The 19,266-nt window shown below is 35.4% G+C and overlaps 1 protein-coding gene and 1 pseudogene across 5 annotated transcripts in view; one reads left to right on the forward strand and one right to left on the reverse strand.

The window, feature by feature from the left end:
- The window catches only part of DOCK7 (dedicator of cytokinesis 7), a 208,485-nt gene that overhangs the window by 43,493 nt on the left and 145,726 nt on the right, over positions 1–19,266 (forward strand). For all 4 annotated transcript variants that reach the window (XM_082679929.1, XM_082679930.1, XM_082679931.1 and 1 more), the window contains exons 10-14: positions 5,551–5,631; positions 7,723–7,888; positions 12,226–12,368; positions 16,436–16,529; positions 17,211–17,373. In XM_082679929.1, the coding sequence (XP_082536055.1) occupies positions 5,551–5,631; positions 7,723–7,888; positions 12,226–12,368; positions 16,436–16,529; positions 17,211–17,373 (647 nt within the window). The remainder of the gene's footprint in view (positions 1–5,550; positions 5,632–7,722; positions 7,889–12,225; positions 12,369–16,435; positions 16,530–17,210; positions 17,374–19,266) is intronic.
- LOC309838730 (small ribosomal subunit protein eS26-like) lies at positions 1,157–1,727 on the reverse strand (annotated as a pseudogene). The gene is made up of 2 exons: positions 1,593–1,727; positions 1,157–1,378 (listed from the first exon to the last, which is right to left on the reverse strand). The product of its transcript is annotated as a small ribosomal subunit protein eS26-like (transcript).

Consider the following 19,266-nt stretch of genomic DNA (forward strand, 5'->3'; position numbering starts at 1 on the left):
AGTTTATTTATCCTGCTTAGATGAATAGATAGACCTTGGTAGACCATAGGGTTTTTTTTTCCCCCCTAAAGTATATCTGGTTTTCAGTTGGTTATTATGAATAAAGCTTCTATGTACATTCTTTAACAAGTCTTTTGGTACATGAGTATACATGTGTTTGCCACTCTGTGCTTGCTTTCTCACAGAATGTTATCCTTTGCTAAATCAAAGTTTATAGCTTACATGTTGTCTAATTTATCAACCTTTTTCTTTATGGCTATGGTATTTTGTGTTTTATGTATGAAATTTTTGCCTCCCTCAAATTCAGAAATATATTCTCTTAAGTGATCCCTGGTAAGAGTAATTGTTTCACCTTACACATATAGTTTGGAGTGAAGTTGAGATGAAGATTAATCCCCCCCACATATGGATAACCAAATGACCCAGCACTATTTATTGAAAAGACTGCTTTTTTCTCCTACTGCTTTTACAAAGTATCCCATGTCATAAATCAAGTGTTCATATGTATGAGATTTTTTTCCTAGAATCTTTTTTGGTTCAACTGGCCTGTTTGTCTTTAATTGGCACTAGTACCACACTGTTTTAATTATAGTAGTTTAGAGACTTCCCTGGTGGTGTAGTGGTTAAGAATCCACCTGCCAATGCAGGAGACACAGGTTCGATCCCTGGTCCGGGAAGCTCCCACATGCCGCAGGTCAACTAAGCCGGTGTACCACAACTACCGAGTCTGCCCTCTAGTGCCCACGAGCCACAACTACTGAGCCCACGTGCCACAACAACTGAAGCTTGCACACCCTAGAGCCCACATGCCACAACTACTGAGCCTGTGTGCTGCAACTACTGAAGCCCATGCACCTAGAGCCCGTGCTCTGCAACAAGAGAAGCCACCACAGTGAGAAGCCTGTGCACCGCAACAAAGAGTAGCCCCTGCTCACCGCAATTAGAGAAAGCCTGCGCGCAGCAACGAAGACCCAAGTCAGCCAAAAAAAAAAATTATTGTAGTTTATAAAAAACAGTATATTTTTTTCTAGCTTTATTCTTCAAGATTGCCTTGGATGTTCCTTTTTCTTTTTCTTTTTTTTTTAATAAAGTATGATTTCCATTTTATTGTCTTTTCAGAGAATAGTATTTCTTCAGTCTTTAAGGACTTAGCTCCTTACGTGGGCTTTGGTGGAAGTCGTGGGGCAGCACCTGCAGGTCTAAATCAGGGTGGAGGTGTTCGGTCTTTCTGGGCTTCCCGAGAAGTATTTCTGACTACCTTGCTGTGAATGGCACAACTCATGCAGTAATGTAGTTTCACATACAGCTTGGAAAGCGCATAGGCATCGAAAACACTTGCTTCAGAAATGTCCCTGATGGCTTAGGCCTCTACTATGTTCTGAATGATGAGCTTCTTTTTTTTTTTTTTTTTTTGGTGGTACGCGGGCCTCTCACTGCCGTGGCCTCTCCCATTGAGGAGCACAGGCTCCAGATGCACAGGCTCAGCGGCCATGGCTCACGGGCCCAGCCACTCCACGGCATGTGGGATCTTCCCAGACTGGGGCACGAACCCGTGTCCCCTGCATTGGCAGGCGGACTCTCAACCACTGCACCACCAGGGAAGCCCTGATGAGCTTCTTAATGGCCTTGTCCTTGCGCAAGCATCGGGCACAGTTGGTGTAGCAAACAGGCTACACGTGGCCGTGGCCCTTTTTGGCATGACCGTTGTTCCTTCTTTTCTTGGTCATCTTGGAAGTGAGGAGGTGAGAGAGGCTGGATGTTTTTGACCCTTTACATTTTTGTATAAAGTTTTGCTTGTCAGTCCCTCCGTGCTGCCCCAATGCAGGCACACTCTCTCTCAAGAAAGAACTTGTTGAGATGTTAACTGAGATTGCATTAAATATACTGATCAATTTGGAAAAGCTGACGTCTTTAAACTGTTGAGTTCTCAGGTCAATGAGCACAGTATGTTTTTAGGTCTTTTCTCCTACACCTTCCTGGTAATTTGATATTTTTGACCCTGTTCTAAATGTTGTCATTTAAAATTTTTCATTTTAAATTATATACAGAATTTCGTTCATCACTGGTGTATAGAAATTCGGTTATCTTTTCTTTATAAATTTTTATTTATAGTTAGTAACATGCACAAGGGGTACACTTTCTTTAATTTTTACATACTTAACTCAGTTATGTAACCAACATCCAGATCAAGGTATAGAACATTACTCAACAGCCTTCTTTGGCCCCTTCCTACTATGCTGACTTATCACCATTGATTAGTTTAACCTCTTTTTCTTCATAGAAAAGGAATCATATATATTCTTGTGTCTGACATTCTAAAGAATTATATGATTCATCATTTTTGCATGTAGCAATAGTTGGTTGTTTTTCACCCTGCATAGTATCTTGTTATATGCATATCACAGTTTGGCCATTCTAATAGTCGATGGACATTGGGGTTATTTCTAGCTTTTGGCTATATTGTAAGTAATGCTGCTGTAAACATTTTTTTTTTTGTGTGGTATGCGGGCCTCTCACTGTTCTGGCCTCTCCCGTTGCGGAGCACAGGCTCCAGACGTGCAGGCTCAGCGGCCATGGCTCACGGGCCCAGCCGCTCCGCGGCATGTGGGATCTTCCTGGACCGGGGCACGAACTCGTGACCCCTGCATCGGCAGGCAGACTCTCAACCACTGCGCCACCAGGGAAGCCCTGTAAACGTTCTTATATATGATTTTTGCATTTCTATTGAGTATATAGGTAGATGTTGAATTACTGGATCATAGTGTATTTATAGCTTCAGTTTTAGTAGAAAGAACCAGTTTTCTGACGTGGTTAGTCCAAGTTTCAGTCTCATTGGCAGTGCTTGAGAATTTTATTTGCTCCATTTCCTTCTTAACACTTGATATCATCAGGTTTTATTGTATTTTACATTTCAATTTCATTAATTTTATTTTATTATGTATTTTATTTCTGGTGCATTTGCAGGGGTATGTCAGTTTGGCTTTAATTTATAATTCCCTGATGTCTAAGAATTATTGGCCATTTGGATATTCTGTTTTGTGTAGTGCTTATTCAAATAGTAAGCTCATTTTTAGCTTGTTTGTATACATAAAAAACACAAATTTTAAGTGTATAGGATACATAAGTTTTAAGTGAAAAAAATACAGTTGTGTAATCTTCATTTCATTGGATTGTTTTTATTTTATCAATTATTGTATTAATAATTTATTAATTTGTAAGAGCGCTTTATGTATCCTCCATTCACTAATTTGAAGTATCAACTTTATTATGTGCTAAATTCTTGCATACACTTCATTTGGTTTCTGGACTTTTATCCTATTTTATTTATATTTCTTTTCCTAAAACATTAAAAATTTTATAGGGGTAAAGTGAGACATTTTGGAGAAAAATGATAAGTAGAATTGTATTGGCCACTTAATATTTTGTGAGTTGTCTTTTTTAATTGTAATTTTGTACTTTGATGTTATATTAAATGGAGATGACTTTTAAGACTGATTGCTTTTATTAATAGTTTTAATTGAGGTAAAATACACATAACATAAAATTTACCATCTTAATCGTTTTTATGTGTACAGTTCAGAATTAAGTATATTCAGATTATCATGCGAGCAATCTTTAGAAAATTTTATCTTGCCAACAAAACCTTAACCTCTATACACATTAAGTAGCAGCTCTTCATTTCCCCTTCTCCCCAGCCCCTGCCAACCAGCATTTTGCTTTTTGTTTCTATGAATTTGTCTATTCTAGATACCTCATTTGAATGGAATAATACAGTATTTGTCTTTTTGTGACAGGCTTATTTCCCTTGGCGTAATGTCTTCAAGGTTCATCCAGGTCGTAGCATGTTTCAGAATTTTCTTCCTTTTAAGGCTGAATAATATTCCATGTGTATGTGTATACTCATGTTTTGTTTACTCATTTTTTGATGGACACTTGAATTGCCTCTACCTTTTGGCTATTGTGAATAATGCTGCTATGAACATGGGTGTGTGAATATCTGTTTGAGTCCCTGCTTTCAATTCTATTGAGTATATACCCAGAAATAGGTTTTCTGAATCACATGATAATTCTATTTTTAACTTTTTGAGGAACCTCTGTACTGTCTTCTACAGCAGATTACGATTTTACACCATAAAAAGCACACAGGGGTTCCAGTTTTCCATATCCTTGCCAATGCTTGTTATTTGTTTGTTTGTTTATTTAATTGTGGCCATCCTGATGGGTGTAAGGTGATATCTCATTGTGGTTTTGATTTGCATTTCCCTAATGATTAGTGATGTTGAGTGTCTTTTTATATGCTTCTTAGACGTTTGTATGGCTTCTTTGGAGAAATGTCTATTCAAGTTCTTTGCCCATTTAAAAATCAGATTATTTGTTGTTTTGTTGTTGAGTTGTAGGATTTCTTTATCTGTTTTGGATATGAACTCCTTATCAGTTATATGATTTGCAAATATTTTCTCTCATTCTGTGGGTTGCCTTTCACCCTGTTGATTGTGTCCTGTCATATACAAAAGTTTTAAATTTTGATGTAATCCAGTTTAACTATTTTTACTTTTGTTGCCTTTGCTTTTTTTTGTGTCAAATCCAAGAATACATTACCAAATCCAATCACAGGAAGCTTTTCCTTTATTTTTTCTTCTAAGAGTTTAATAGTTTTAGGTTTATGTTTAGGTGTTTGATCCATTTTGAGTTAATTTTTGTATATAATATAATGTAAGGGCTCAACTTTATTCTTTTGCATTTGAATATTCAGGCTTCTTTTAATATCATTTGTTGAAAAAACTGTTCTTTCCCCATTGAATAGTCTTGGCACCTTTGTAGAAAATCTAACTATTTATAGTTTTCAGATTACAGATCTTTCACCTTTTTGGTTAATTCCTCAGTATTTTTTTTTTTTTTGATATTATTGTAAATGGAATTTTTTTCTTAATTTCCTTTTTGAATTGCTCATTGCTCGGGTATAGAAATGCAACTGATTTTTTGTGTGTTGATTTTGTATCCTGCAACTCTGCTGAATTTATTAGTTCTAACAAGTTTTTGTGTGTGTGTGTGTGTGTGGAATATTAGAGTTTTCTATATAAGAGATCATGTTGTCTGTGAATAGAGATAATTTAACTTCTTCCTTTTCAATTTGGATGTTTTTGTTTCTTTGTGTTGTCAAATTGCTCTGGCTCAGACTTCCAGTACTTTGTTGAATAGAATTGGCAAAAGTGAACATCCTTATCCTGTTCCTCATTCTAGAGGAAAAGCTTTTGGTTTTTCAGCATCGAATATGATGTTAAATGTGGACTTTTCATATATGGTCTTTATTATATTGAGGTAGCTTTCTTCTTTTCTAAGTTCATTGAATTTTTCTATCATGAAAGGATGTTGAATTGTCCAGTTCTTTTTCCTGCATCAGTTAAGATGGTCATGTGTTTTTTTTCTGTTATTTTGTTAATGTGGTGTATTATGTTGATTGATTTTTGTATTTTGAACCATCCTTACATTCCAGGCTGATTGCTTTTATTTTTAAGCTTAATTAATCTTTACTCTTTTTGTCTTTGACAGCTAGAAAAAGTGCTACAGCAAGGAGACATTGGAGAGTGTGCAGAACCATATATGATTTTCAAAGAAGCAGATGCCACCAAGGTAGAATGTCATGCCTCTTATTTCTGCCACTTTCATAGTCATTAGCAGTCACTTTCCATTCTCCTCAGATCCCCAAACCCAACCCTAAACAACCTCTAATCTCCGAAATTATAATTTGGAAGAATACTATACAGAGCATATTAAAGAATTTTACTACTAGTTCATTTTTTTCTCTTGGCCTACCCATTTTCTTTATTTCCTTCAGTACCTAGCTTGAGTCATGTGCTATGCTATTCTTTAAAATCTCCCTCACCCCAAGCTAATGGATTCCTAAAGAATCAAATTAGTTCAGTTTAATTCCTAAATAATAAAAAATTTCCTGTGTTTGCAAAACAGTGATTTTGATGGAACTTTTTCTAGCAAAGCAGAAGTATTCTGGGCCTCTGTCTAGCTGCAGATAATTAGGAAATATGGTAAAAGTAGAAAATACAATCTCCATTTTGCCATCAGATAACTAATTTCTAGAATTTGGATAAACTTATAAAGCAAAAATAATAGGTGAACAATCGGTACCAAATTCCAGATACCCTGAGTTAGTTATAAGAATAACAGGTGAGGACTTCCCTGGTGGCGCAGTGGTTAAGAATCCGCCTGCCAATGCAGGGGACACGGGTTCGAGCCCTGGTCTGGGAAGATCCTACATGCTGTGGAGCAGCTAAGCCCATGTGCCACGACTACTGAGCCTGTGCTCTAGAGCCCACGAGCCTCAACTACTGAGACTGCGTGCTGCAACTACTGAAGCCCGCGCGCCTAGAGCCCGTGCTCTGCAACAAGAGAAGCCACTGCACCGCAACGAAGGGTAGTCCCCACCCGCCGCAACTAGCGAAAGCCCGCGCGCAGCAACAAACACCCAATGCAGCCAAAAAAAAAAAAAAAGCATAGCAGGTGATTTTTGGATCTTTGAACACATGATTTAATATGTCAAACAGCCAGGAGAGGTGTGCTTGAGGAGTATTGGACAAGTCACCACAATGTAGAAAATGTTTTGCTTTTTATTTTTCTGAGATTTGGAACAAGAATTGAGCGTTTTCTGCTAATATGGGCACATCTGAGCACATGATATTCTCTGATTCCTGGATATCTGGTTGAAATTAGGGTTAAACTATTCTGGCTTTCCCCAGGTCGTCATTTTACAAATTAAATTGGTCTGTTATATGAAGTTCATAGGTGTATAATTGCAGCTTATTTCACTCTTCTCTTACATATTCACATGCTTGATAAGGGTCCTTAATTCTCTTTAAGTACTCTTAAAGCAAGGACCTATTTTGAAGGTATAATAGATATAGCAGTAAACAGCCCTACCATTTAGCTATTTCTTCATCTTTTCTCAGTCCTGAGTCCTAAGGTAGGACACTGCCATTTGAGTATACCTTACCAATATCCTATATGGAAATAGTATGTGAGAGATTTTAGTGTAGGTTTTCACCCTTGGACCATATTGCAGGCCACCTTAGTGTTTGTTTCAAGGATAGCCTAAAAGTTGAGCCAGCCTCAGGATGTCTTCCAGATAAGCACGTGCTATTTGGATCATTGGTCTTTTTCCAGGGTTTAGTCCTCTTGTCATACTTTTTTTGTTTGCTTCTTTTATTACAGCTCTGGGCTTATTTATTGTTGGTTTATTTGTGACCCCCAGTCCCACCTCATAGTTGTCATAAGTTAGTGCTTATGTCAGAATGGCCCAACTGCTTCCATCTTTTTTAGAAAAATAAAATTTAATAAGTCATAACCTAGAATATTTTGTGGTTGGCAGTTCGTGTCTAGAACCTGTTGTCTAGGTTATGTTTCCTTTCATAAAATAGTACTTTCAGTACATAAACATGTTTGACTCTTGCTGTCCGTTCTTTTCTCCCAACATAAGATCATCACAAACAGAAATTTTAAAGACTTTCACATACATTTGTAAAACTGGTTGAGGTTGCTTAGTAAAGATAATATACTGTTAATTGATCTCTGAAAGGTACAGATTGTTTTTCCATCTTTGCTGAGAATTGAGAATTCTTAACCTTTATATTTTCCTTTATATATTATGAAATAGCCTTTAATTCATTTCTTTGAACGTAATCATATAATGTATAAAGTTTTGTTTTGCAGAATAAGGAAAAATTGGAGAAGCTGAAAAGTCAAGCTGATCAGTTTTGCCAAAGACTTGGGAAGTATCGCATGCCTTTTGCTTGGACTGCAATCCATTTAATGAATATTGTTAGCAGTGCTGGGAGTTTGGAAAGAGATTCTACAGAGGTAGAAATAAGCACTGGAGGTGAGAATGTTTTATATAAAATATTTCTACATGTATAATTCTTTTCTTTTTCTTATATAGTCTTGTTTTATTTGTAAGCTTTGCAATGTAGTGAGACATCAAAAGGGTTTTCTTTTTTCCTTTAACGGGTTTATTGAGATGTAATTCACATACGTACAGTTTGCCCATTTAAGATGTATAATTCAATGTTTTTTGTTATATTCGTAAGGTTCAGCGAATGTCACCACAATCTAATTTTAGAACTTTCATACTCCTTAGTGGTCACGCTTCTCCTCAAGTCCCCAAACCTAACCAAACTGTAATTTATTTAGTCTGTATGGATTTGTCTATGCCGGACATTTCATATTAATAGAATTATACAATGTGTAATCTTTTGTGAGTAGCTTCTTTCACTTAGCATAATGTTTGAAAGGTTCACACATGTTGTTACATCTGGCTATATAGTCCATTTTGAGTTAATTTTTGTACACGGTAAGAGGTAAGGGTCCAACTTCATTCTTTTTATGTAGATATCTAGTTGTCCCAACACAATTTGTTGAAAAGGCTATTCTTTCCCTATTGAATGGTCTTGGCACTCTTGTTGAAAATCAATTGACCGTCGATATATGGTTTTATTTCTGGACTCTCAGTTCTGTTCCATTGATATATATGCTTATGCTAGTACTATACTATCTTTATTATTTTAGCTTTGCAGTAAGTTTTGAAATTGGGAATAGTGGGTCCTCCAATTTTTTTCAAGATTATTTTGACTATTTTGAGCTCTTGCATTTTCATAAGAAGTTTAGGGTTAGGTGATAATTTCTGCATAAAGGCAGCTGGAATTTTGATAGGAATTACATTGACTTGGTAGATCAATTTGTGGAGTGTTGCCCTCATAACAATATTAAGTCTTCCAATCCGTGGAATGTTTTTCCATTTATTTAGATCTTAAAAATTTATTTAAACAATCTTTTGTAGTTTTCAGTGTACAAGTCTTGCCCCTCTCTTGTTAAATGTGCATCACAGTATTTGATTGGTTTTTGATGCTTATTTTAAATGGATTGTTTTCTTAATTTCATTTTCCTAATGTTCATTTTTAGTGATAGAAATACAATTGGCTTCTGAATATTGGTCTTGTACTTTGAAACCTTTTTGAATGTGTTTATTAATTCTAATTTTTTTTTTCTTTTCTGGATTCTTTAGGATTTTCCATGTATAAGATCATGTCATCTGCAAATGGAAATAGGTTTACTTTTTTTTTCCCCATCTGGATGTCTTTATTTATTTTTCTTTTCTAATTATCTTGACTAGAACCTCCTGTACAGTATTAAAAAAAATGGCAAGAGTGGATATCCTCATCTTGTTCCTGACCTTAGGGGGAAGGCATTCAGTCTTTCACTATCAAGTATGATGTTTGCTATAGGTTTTTCATAGATGTAATGTAGTAGTTTGAGGGAGTTCCCTTCTATTCCTAACTTTTTGAGTGGTTTTGTCATGGAAGGATATTGAATTTTGTAAAATGCATTCTTTGAGTTTATTGAGATGATTTGTATGGTTTTTTGCCCTGTAGTCTTTTAGTATGCTGTATTGCATTAATTGATTGGTTTTGGATGTTAAACTAATCTTACACTTCTGGGAGAAGTCTCACTTGGTCATGGTATATAATCTTTTTTTATGTGTTGTTAGTCTGTTTCCTAGTATTTTGTTTAGTATTTTTGCTTCTATATTCCTAAGGGATGTTGGTCTGTAGTTTTTCTTCCTTGTAATATCTCTGTCTGGTATTGGTGTCAGGGTAATACTGGCCTCATTGAAAATGAGTTGTGATTTTTTCCTTCTGGTTTTTGGAAGAATTTGTAAACAATTGGTATTAATTTTTCATTGAAAGTTTGGAAGAATTCACTAGTGAAGCCACCTTGGCTTGGTCTTTTCTTTGTGGTAAGTATTTTCATTACTAATTATATCTCTTGTTATACATCTATTCATATTTTCTCTCTCATCTTGTGTCAGTTTCAGTACTGTGTATCTTTCTAGAAATGTGTTCATTTCATCTAAATTATCTAATTGTTATCTAACTGTTGACTTACAGTTATTCATAGTATTGTAGTATAATCCTTTTTCTCTCTAAGGTCTGCTGTAGTGATGATGTTAGTAATTTGAGTCCTGTCTATGTATTTGTTTTTTAATAAATTTATTTATTTTTGGCTGCATGGGGTCTTCGTTGCTGTGCAAGGGCTTTCTGTAGTTGTGGCAAGCAGGGGCTACTCTTTGTTGCAGTGTGCGGGCTTGTCATTGTGGTGACTTCTTTTGTTGTGGAGCACAGGCTCTAGGCACGCAGGCTTCAGTGGTTGTGGCATGCAGGCTCAGTAGTTGTGGCGCATGGGCTTAGTTGCTCCGCGGCATATGGGATCTTCCTGGACGAGGGCTTGAACCCGTATCCCCTGTATTGGCAGGTGGATTCTTAACCACTGCACCACCAGGGAAGTCCCCTGTCTCTGTATTTTTTTCTTCATTAGTTTAACTAAAGTTCTAAAAATTTTATCTTTTTGAAGAATCAGTTTTTGGTTTCATTGATTATTTTTCTATTGTTTTCCTAGTTTCTATTTCATTTATTTCCACTTAGCTGTTGTCTTTTTTGGTATTCTTTCTTTTTTTTTAACATCTTTACTGGAGTATTGCTTTACAGTGGTGTGTTAGTTTCTGCTGTATAACAAAATGAATCAGCTGTATATCCCCGTATCTCCTCCCTCTTGCATCTCCCTCCCACCCTCCCTATCCCACCCCCCTAGGTGGACACAAAGCACCGAGCTAATCTCCCTGTGCTATGCAGCTGCTTCCCACTAGCTATCTGTTTTACATTTGGTAGTGTATATATGTCCATGCTACTCTCTCACTTCGTCCCAGCTTACCCTTCCCCCTCCTTGTGTCCTCAAGTCCATTCTCTAAGTCTGTGTCTTTATTCCTGTCCTGCCCCTAGGTTCTTCAGAACCATTTTTTTTGTTTTGTTTTGTTTTAGATTCCATATATATGTGTTAGCATACAGTATTTATTTTTCTCTTTCTGACTTACTTCACGTTGTATGACAGTCTCTAGGTCCATCCACCTCATTACAAATAACTCAATTTCGTTTCTTTTTATGGCTGAGTAATATTCCATTATATATATGTGCCACATCTTCTTTATCCATTCATCTGTCGATGGACACTTAGGTTGCTTCTATGTCCTGGCAATTGTAAATAGAGCTGCAGTGAACATTTTGGTACATGACTCTTTTTGAATTATGGTTTTCTCAGGCTATATGCCCAGTAGTGGAATTGCTGGGTCATATGGTAATTCTATTTTCAGTTTTTCAAGGAACCTCCATACTGTTCTCCATAGTGACTGTATCAATTTACATTCCCTTGGTATCCTTTCTAATGCTTGCTTTGGGTTTAGTTTTCTCTTCTTTTTCTGGTTTCTTAAGATGTAAGCTTAAGTTACTGATTTGAGATCTTTCTTTTTTTGTAATATAAACATTCACAGCTATAAATTTCCCTCTGAGAACTTCTTTAGTGATATATCATATGTTTGGGGATTTTGCATTTTCCTATATCTTAAATGTTTTAAAATTTCCCTTGTTACCTCTTTGATCCATTGGTTATTCAGAAGTGTGCTGTTTAACTTCCACATGCTTATGAATTTCTCAAATTTTCTTCTGTTATTGATTTACAGCTTAATTCAATTGTTCTTGGAAAACATATTTTATATGATTTGAATCCCTTTGAATTTATTGTATTTTGTTCTATAGCTTATTATATAGTTTGTCTTGGAGAATTTCCTGTGTGTGCTTGAGAAGAATGTGTATTCTGCTTTTGCTTAGTGGTGTATTCTATAGATGACTGTTAGGTCTAGCTTGTTTATAGTTTTGTTTGTTTTCTACAACATAGTTGCTCTATTGGTTTTGAATTACAGGGTTATCTTGCAAGGACTGTGAATGCAAGTTATCTTAAATTCTTTTTCAAACTCAAGTGCTAAGACTGAGGGGCCATTATATGGTGACCAAAATTTGCATTGTGTGCATGTTTCCTAGTAAATACATAGCTCCTCTATAGCTGTTCTTCATAGCTCATATTGGGTTATATGCATAATCTTTGTGTGGTAGAGACTTATTTTACACTGGAGAAGTTTTTAAAGAGAACCCAGAGATTTAGGTTTAATGCTTCCTTACAGATCTCCCCAGAAGTGAAATTCTTCTACTGTAATCAGTATTGCTGAGGGGATAATTTTCAACTTTAGTGGATATTTTCCTGTGTTTGGAAGACTGCTTTAAAACACATTTTAAATATTATGGAAATGAATATATTACTTTTTTTCCTTGGTAGAACGAAAGGGGTCTTGGTCAGAGAGGAGGAATTCTAGTCTGGTTGGCAGAAGATCACTTGAAAGGACAACAAGTGGAGATGATTCTTGTAACTTGACCAGCTTTCGACCTGCTACTCTCACAGTGACAAATTTTTTTAAGCAGGTATTGTTCTGTCATGGAGGAATTCTAGGGGGCTATTCGTACTTAAATTTCTTGTGATTTCAGAAAAATCATAATTTTCCATGCATTACATGTACATGTAGTAATTGATTGTGATTTTAACAAGTTAAAAAAATTAAGAATAAAAAATATAAGAAAAAATAATATTATAGCTGTTTTTTCATCATTATATTTATTTAAATGTTGGCATTGATTAGTAATGCTTCCAAATCAATCATCCACATCTGTATCCTATTTCTTAATTTTAATATATTAACTTTTCTTAAGCGTTGATATTTTATGGATTTTCTTAGAGCAGGTGTATGGTTACATCTGTCTTCCCCACTCAAGTTGTTTTTGACCTAACATACCACATTCATGGTGTATAGAATAGAAATTTCAGGCACTAGTAGTGCATTTTTGTGCTAAAATTATTTTTATAGGTGAGTTTATAGGTCCAAAAAGTTCCTGATCAAAGATACTTTGTTCTTTGCAAGTATGTTTCCTGTACTTGAGTCAAATCAGTAGTTTTCAAGTGCTGGTCATGATCCAATAATAGTGATGGAAATTTAGTAGATAACACCCAGCTTAAAAAAACCAAACAAACCAGTAGAATAGAAAAATAATAGTGCATTGCACTTAATGAAGTTAAATATTGCTTCAGTAGGCTTTTTTCCCTCCAGTCTTTGTGTGCGTGCATACCTGTCTATATGTGCATACATGGTGTATGTGCTACTGAATTTTGATGTAAAATGAATTTTATGCTCTGAATCAGGATCAGAAAATTTTGAAAGTCTGTCTAAAGTAACCAGAGGACCAGAACATTTTAAGGATGGAAAAAAATTTGTATTAGTGTGATAAACTGGAGAAGGGTACTATGCATGTATTTTGGATCAGATTAAAGGAAAATGCTAAGTATTGCCTCAGAATTCCTCCTTCTGTGGTGTTATTCTAAACAAGAGGAGAAAATCCTGGCCTAGTGACACCTTATAACTTGAGAGAGCAAGGTGTTTAGGGCAGGATATGTTATGATTTGACAGCTAGCTGTCTAGTGTAATGCTACAGTTATATATCAGAAGCATTTACAGACAGCTGCTCTGAGAGACTCAAATGGAAAATAAAGCAGGTGAGAAGGGTCTGAAGTGGTAAGGGTCTTTTTGTTATGGATAATACTGCAAGAAAGAATCTAGAAAAGGCCACAGTGTTACTTGGATGAGGTGATAGGCCACATTTAGCTATGGAAACAGGGCAGTAGATTTACTTGTTACAGTGACACAACCTTGTAGCTGTAACATTTCTCTCTCTTCATCTTCAGCTGGTATATCACTTCTGCCACTATTTCCACAGCTTTTTTTTTCTTCAGCATGTTTTATTATTGAACTAGTATGATAAACTTAAATCAATAAGTCATCCATCCACCCACCCGTTCATTCAACAAATTTTTTTTTTTTTTTTTTTTTTGCGGTAAGCGGGCCTCTCACTGCTGTGGCCTCTCCCGTCATGGAGCACAGGCTCCGGACACGTAGGCTCAGCGGCCATGGCTCATGGGCCCAGCGGCTCCGCGGCATGTGGGATCTTCCCAGACCGGGGCACGAACCCATGTCCCCTGCATCGGCAGGCGGACTCCCAACCACTGTGCCACCAGGGAAGCCCTCAACAAATATTTTTTGAGCATTCATCATGTACTAAACACTGTTGGAGACTGGTAACTGGAAACTGGAACAAAGTGATTGTGAAAACTTAAAAAAGGATGATTGCTGGAAATATGGAGCAATGGAAAGCATTTACACTTGACTTTTGTACAGTTCCATAATTTTTTAACTATTAACATATATGATTTTTATAAGTATTTTTAAATAGCTAGGATATTATGCATCAGGCAAGTGCATATTAAGTAAAAAGCAGAGATTAAAATTTTAATAAAGTAGAATTCAAGGTACAATTTCTCCTAAATGAGATACAGAAGGCAGGTTATTTATTTACTTATTTATTTGTTTGTTTGGCTGTGCCGGGTCTTAATTGTGGCATGCGGATCTTCCTTGCAGCATGCAGAATCTTTCGTTGTGATGCACAGGCTCTTTGTGGCGGTGCGAACTTCTCTCTAGTTGTGGCGCACGAGCTCTAGAATGTGTAGGCTCAGTAGTTGCGGTATCCGGACCTAGTTGCTCCATGGCATGTGGGATCCTAGTTCCCCAACTAGGGATTGAACCCTTGTCCCCTGCATTGGAAGGTGGATTCTTAACCACTGGACCACCAGGGAAGTCCCCAAGTTTTTTTTTTTTTAAATGAGAGATTACTGTCCGCGATTGAGATATAGTAATCAGGAGTGTTTATGTACAGATTTGAAATGTGTCAGGCCAAAATTCTTGGAAATACATAGAGATTTAAAAACAAAAATTAAATCCATACATTAGTTTTAAGGACATTTGTTCTATTTGTTGACATGTATAGAAGTTATCTGTTGCTTCAGGAGTACATAGCAGTACATGCAGTGTGGAGGGGTGAGTGTCAGCTAGGCTTATTCACATGTTTGGTTATTGACTAGGGTCAACTGATCTAGACTGACTTCTGCTGGGAAAACTGAAATGATTCAGACCATTTCCATGTGTCTCAGCTTCCACTCTTATACTCTAGCAGGCCAGCTTGGTCATGTTGTTATAGCAAGTGACAGAAGTTCCAGAGAGGGGGCAAGCTTACTTATGCAAATGCTTTTCAAGTCTCTGTATCATGTTTGCTTACTGATTAGAACAAGTCTCGTGGCCAAGCCCAGGGGAAAGAATTGTGTCCCACCCAACAAAAGGCATGGAAACAGACAGGGAGTAAAGAATGGAGGCCATTGATATAATCAGTTTAGCAAGTGAAGTAGACAGAAATAATTGAATCTTGAGATAATCTGAATGTATTCTAAATAAGGACCATTTGAAAATCTGTATTCATTTCTGTACTCAAAAGGAGAGAATATGCTCTTTTAGTAACTGATGGAACATTTACAATAATTAATTGTATATTTAGGCCACTGAAAAAATCTTCTTGAAGTCAGATTCTCTAACTATAACTCAGTAAAACTAAAAACCATTTATAAAAGTATTGACAAAAATCTCCAACTACTTAGAAAATAAAAATCACTTTTTAAAATAATGGCATAAAAGAAGATCAGTTCTGTATCCTGTTTAGAATACAATTGTGAGCAAATGAGATCTGGCTCAAGGTGAGCTCACAGTGATAAAGGAGGCTTAAATATGTTTATTACCAAATAGGATAAAAAGACAGTATATGAATTATGCATTAAAAATAATAAGATGTCAAATGCAGGAGGTTTGGATTAATAAAATGTAAAGACTTTTGAATAAAAGAATAAAATCAATCTCTACCTATTTTAACTGTAAGAAAAAATATTACTTTAAATTGAGAATTCTTTGTTAATTGGACATGGTTCGGTTTTTTTGTCTCTTTTCCCCATTGATTGAGGTCTTTTTAGAGTTTTATTTCTGGTCTTATTATCAGGATAGTTGTCTTGTTTTTTTTGAGAGTAGTTTTTTGTTGTTACTTCTTTCTTTTCTTTTTCAAATGTAGCCAATGCTCTATATTTTGCATTTAAGAAATTTGGTGATATAAAGTTGAAAAGACAAATGAAAATTCAAGTGTAACAAATTTATGAGTGTCATATATATATATATATATATATATACAAACACACACGTACATATATATGTCTGTTTTCTGTCTATATTCTTGTTTTCTTCTCTTTATCTCCCTCTAACTTGGCATCATTTTTTCTATACTTTAGAGTGCCCTGTAACCCCTTATAAACACAGATAATGGGCTGTAAATAAATCTATAAAATTTAAAAATAGATAGAATATTATAGCTCTTAATACAATTTGAAAGCAAGAAGGAAGAAAATAGGTTAGCATATTTATTTTTAATCATAATTATATTAATTTAATTTTACTTTTCATTCAGACTGAAATGAAGGAAGAAGGGCAGGATTATTAATAGGCAATATAAACTTATTTTCAATGTACTGTATTGTTAAAATCTAATACTTTTTCCTCTATTTTTAAAATCAGGAAGGAGATCGCTTAAGTGATGAAGATCTGTACAAATTCCTTGCTGATATGAGAAGGCCATCTTCTGTTTTACGGCGACTAAGACCTATTACAGGTATTTTAAGATTTTGTGTAAATGTGATGACAACTATTATCATCATTAATAATTGTATTTTTTATAATTATCTATTCCTTTTTTCAGTTATCTAGCCCATATGTGTTTCTGTGCTCAATACCTGTCAGCCTTCTTCATTTCATTATTCTGCTCTCATGTAGTCTAACAGTTTGGATGCAGGATTCAGTACCTTTTATAATTTGAGTACGGAAATGAGAATGATGAATAATATTGTGGCTTAAAATTATTTTCTAGAGGGAAAAAAATACATGTAATGGTAGATGTTCAGAAGTAGATTCATATTATGATCAGAGCAAACCATTCCAGAGTAAAACTATTTTGAAATCTACCAAATTTAAAGTAAATCATTTAATCTTCAAAATGTTGGCTTGTTTCTATACTAGATCCCTCTGGTTTTTTTCTTCTTTTTCGCCCTCTTCTTCCTTTCCATTCATTCATTCAGTAAGCATTTATTATTTTATGTCTTTATGTCTGTATTAGTAATTTGTAAGTTTGAGACTTGATAAGACGAAATAATTTAGAGGTCTGAGATGATAGCAATTTTGGTTTCTTCCCAGACTTCTTGCAAAAATAGGATCTAAATCCTTCCAAAAATACTTTTAGTGTGAAGTTGTTATTTATTATGTTTACATTGTTTTTATGATGTATTTTTATATGCAGCTCAGCTGAAGATAGACATTTCTCCTGCACCTGAAAATCCCCATTATTGCCTAACACCAGAGCTGCTTCAAGTGAAGCTTTACCCTGACAGTAGAGTTAGACCTACCAGAGAAATTTTGGAGTTTCCTGCAAGGGATGTCTATGTTCCAAACACTACTTACAGGTAGCACATTTTAATTTTGGAGAATTCTGAAATAAGATACTATATATTCTAATATTAATAGAGAGTGAAACTCTTCAAAAATCTTTTGTAGCTTTGTTATTCCATTTCTTCATGATTTTATTAATAGCTGTAATGTATTAAGCTATTGCTGTGCAAGAGATATAATGTTAGTTACCTTACATACATTATCTTATTTAATGTTCATAGCTTGAGGTAGGTATTACTTTCATTTTAGAAGTGAGTAAACTGAGGGATAAAGAGGTTATACTTTACTGTGTTGGAGCTAGCATTTGAATTGTGGGTTGTTAGGTTAAAACATTTGAACTCCTAGTTACTGTATTTCCTCATGTGTTCTTATTAGCAGAATCTAGCATTACACATCAATCATATGTATGTGCCTGCACTATGTTCTAACAATAAACAATATTTGGTGATTCTACATTACTCAGAGAATACTTGACACAAGGTTATTGGATAGGCTTTTAGGCTGAACCTGGATAACTCCAGGGGTACCATTTAGATATACTCTTTATGAATGAAGCTCCCTTTATTTGTGAATGCTGAGACCATGACTTGACATGTCTATTGGGATACCCAACAGGGCCGCTCAGACATAAGTTTCTGCCTAGACTTCCCCATCTTAATGTATTTCACCACCGTTTACCCAGTTCATGAGGCCCAAAGTTTTGGAATCAAAATGATTTCTCTCCTTTTGTTATTCCTCACATTTACTCCTCCACGAAGTTTTGTAGGCTCTGCTTCAAAATGAATCCCAAATCCAATACTTTGTACCTCCTCCACCTTTAAAATTCTAGTCAAGTTACCATCCAGATCAGCACTGTCAAATAGAAATATAATGGGAACCACATTTGTAATGTAAAATTTTATAGTTGCTACATTAAAAAAAATAGAAACAAATGAAATTAATCATGTTATTCAACCCAATATATCTAAAATAGTATTTTAACATGTAATAAATGTAAAAAATTCTTTTACTTTTCTTCCACTCCTACTAAAAATCTTCAAAGTCTGGTGCGTATTTTACACTTAAAGCACATCTCAGTTCAGATGAGCCACATTTCAAATGCTCAATAGTCAGATGGGCCTAGAGGCTAGAATATTGGACAGCCGCTGATCTCGAATTTTGTGTACCTTTTAAAATTTGATCTTATTTCTACCCCTGCCTCAGTCAATTCTCAGCGTTGTAGTCAGAGAGATTTTTAAAAGATATAAATCAGATCATTTATTCCACTGCCTAAAGCCCTCCAGTGGCTTCTATTATAAGCAGAACAAGAATGAATTTTTTTACTGTAGTCTATAAGACTGTATGATCTGGCTTCTGCCTTTCTCTAACGTCATATCTTACTAATCTCTGTCTTGCTCATTTTAGCCTCAGTGGCCTTTTTGTTCATCCTTGAACAAACAAAATTCTGCCTAAGATTTTTTGATTTTTTTTTTCTTCTCTTTGCCTATTATGTTTTTCCCCAGATAGTCACATGACTTGATTCCTTATTCAGATATGTATCTGCTTACAGGACATTCTCGTCACCCTAACTAAAAAGATCTGCTGCTTCCCTACTCTAGCTTTTTAACCTTCCTTGTATTTATCATTATCTGGCACTGTAATATGTAGTTATATGGTCATTTTTTGTCTTTCTCATTAGAATGTAATTACTGTAAAGGGCAGGGACTTGTCTGTTTTGTTTACCACTTTATCTCCAGCATATAGAATAGTGTACAAGCACATGGAGAGCACACAGTAAATACTTACTCAGTGAGTTAAGAAATAAGACATTGTACAGTGGTATGAATGGAATTTAGAGTCATGCAGATATGGGTGTGACTTCTGACTCCACTGTTTATTGTTTAAGTAACTTGTTTTAAGTTACCAAT

Source organism: Grampus griseus (assembly GCF_964374135.1).
Source record: "Grampus griseus genome assembly, chromosome: 1".
Taxonomy (NCBI): domain Eukaryota; kingdom Metazoa; phylum Chordata; class Mammalia; order Artiodactyla; family Delphinidae; genus Grampus; species Grampus griseus.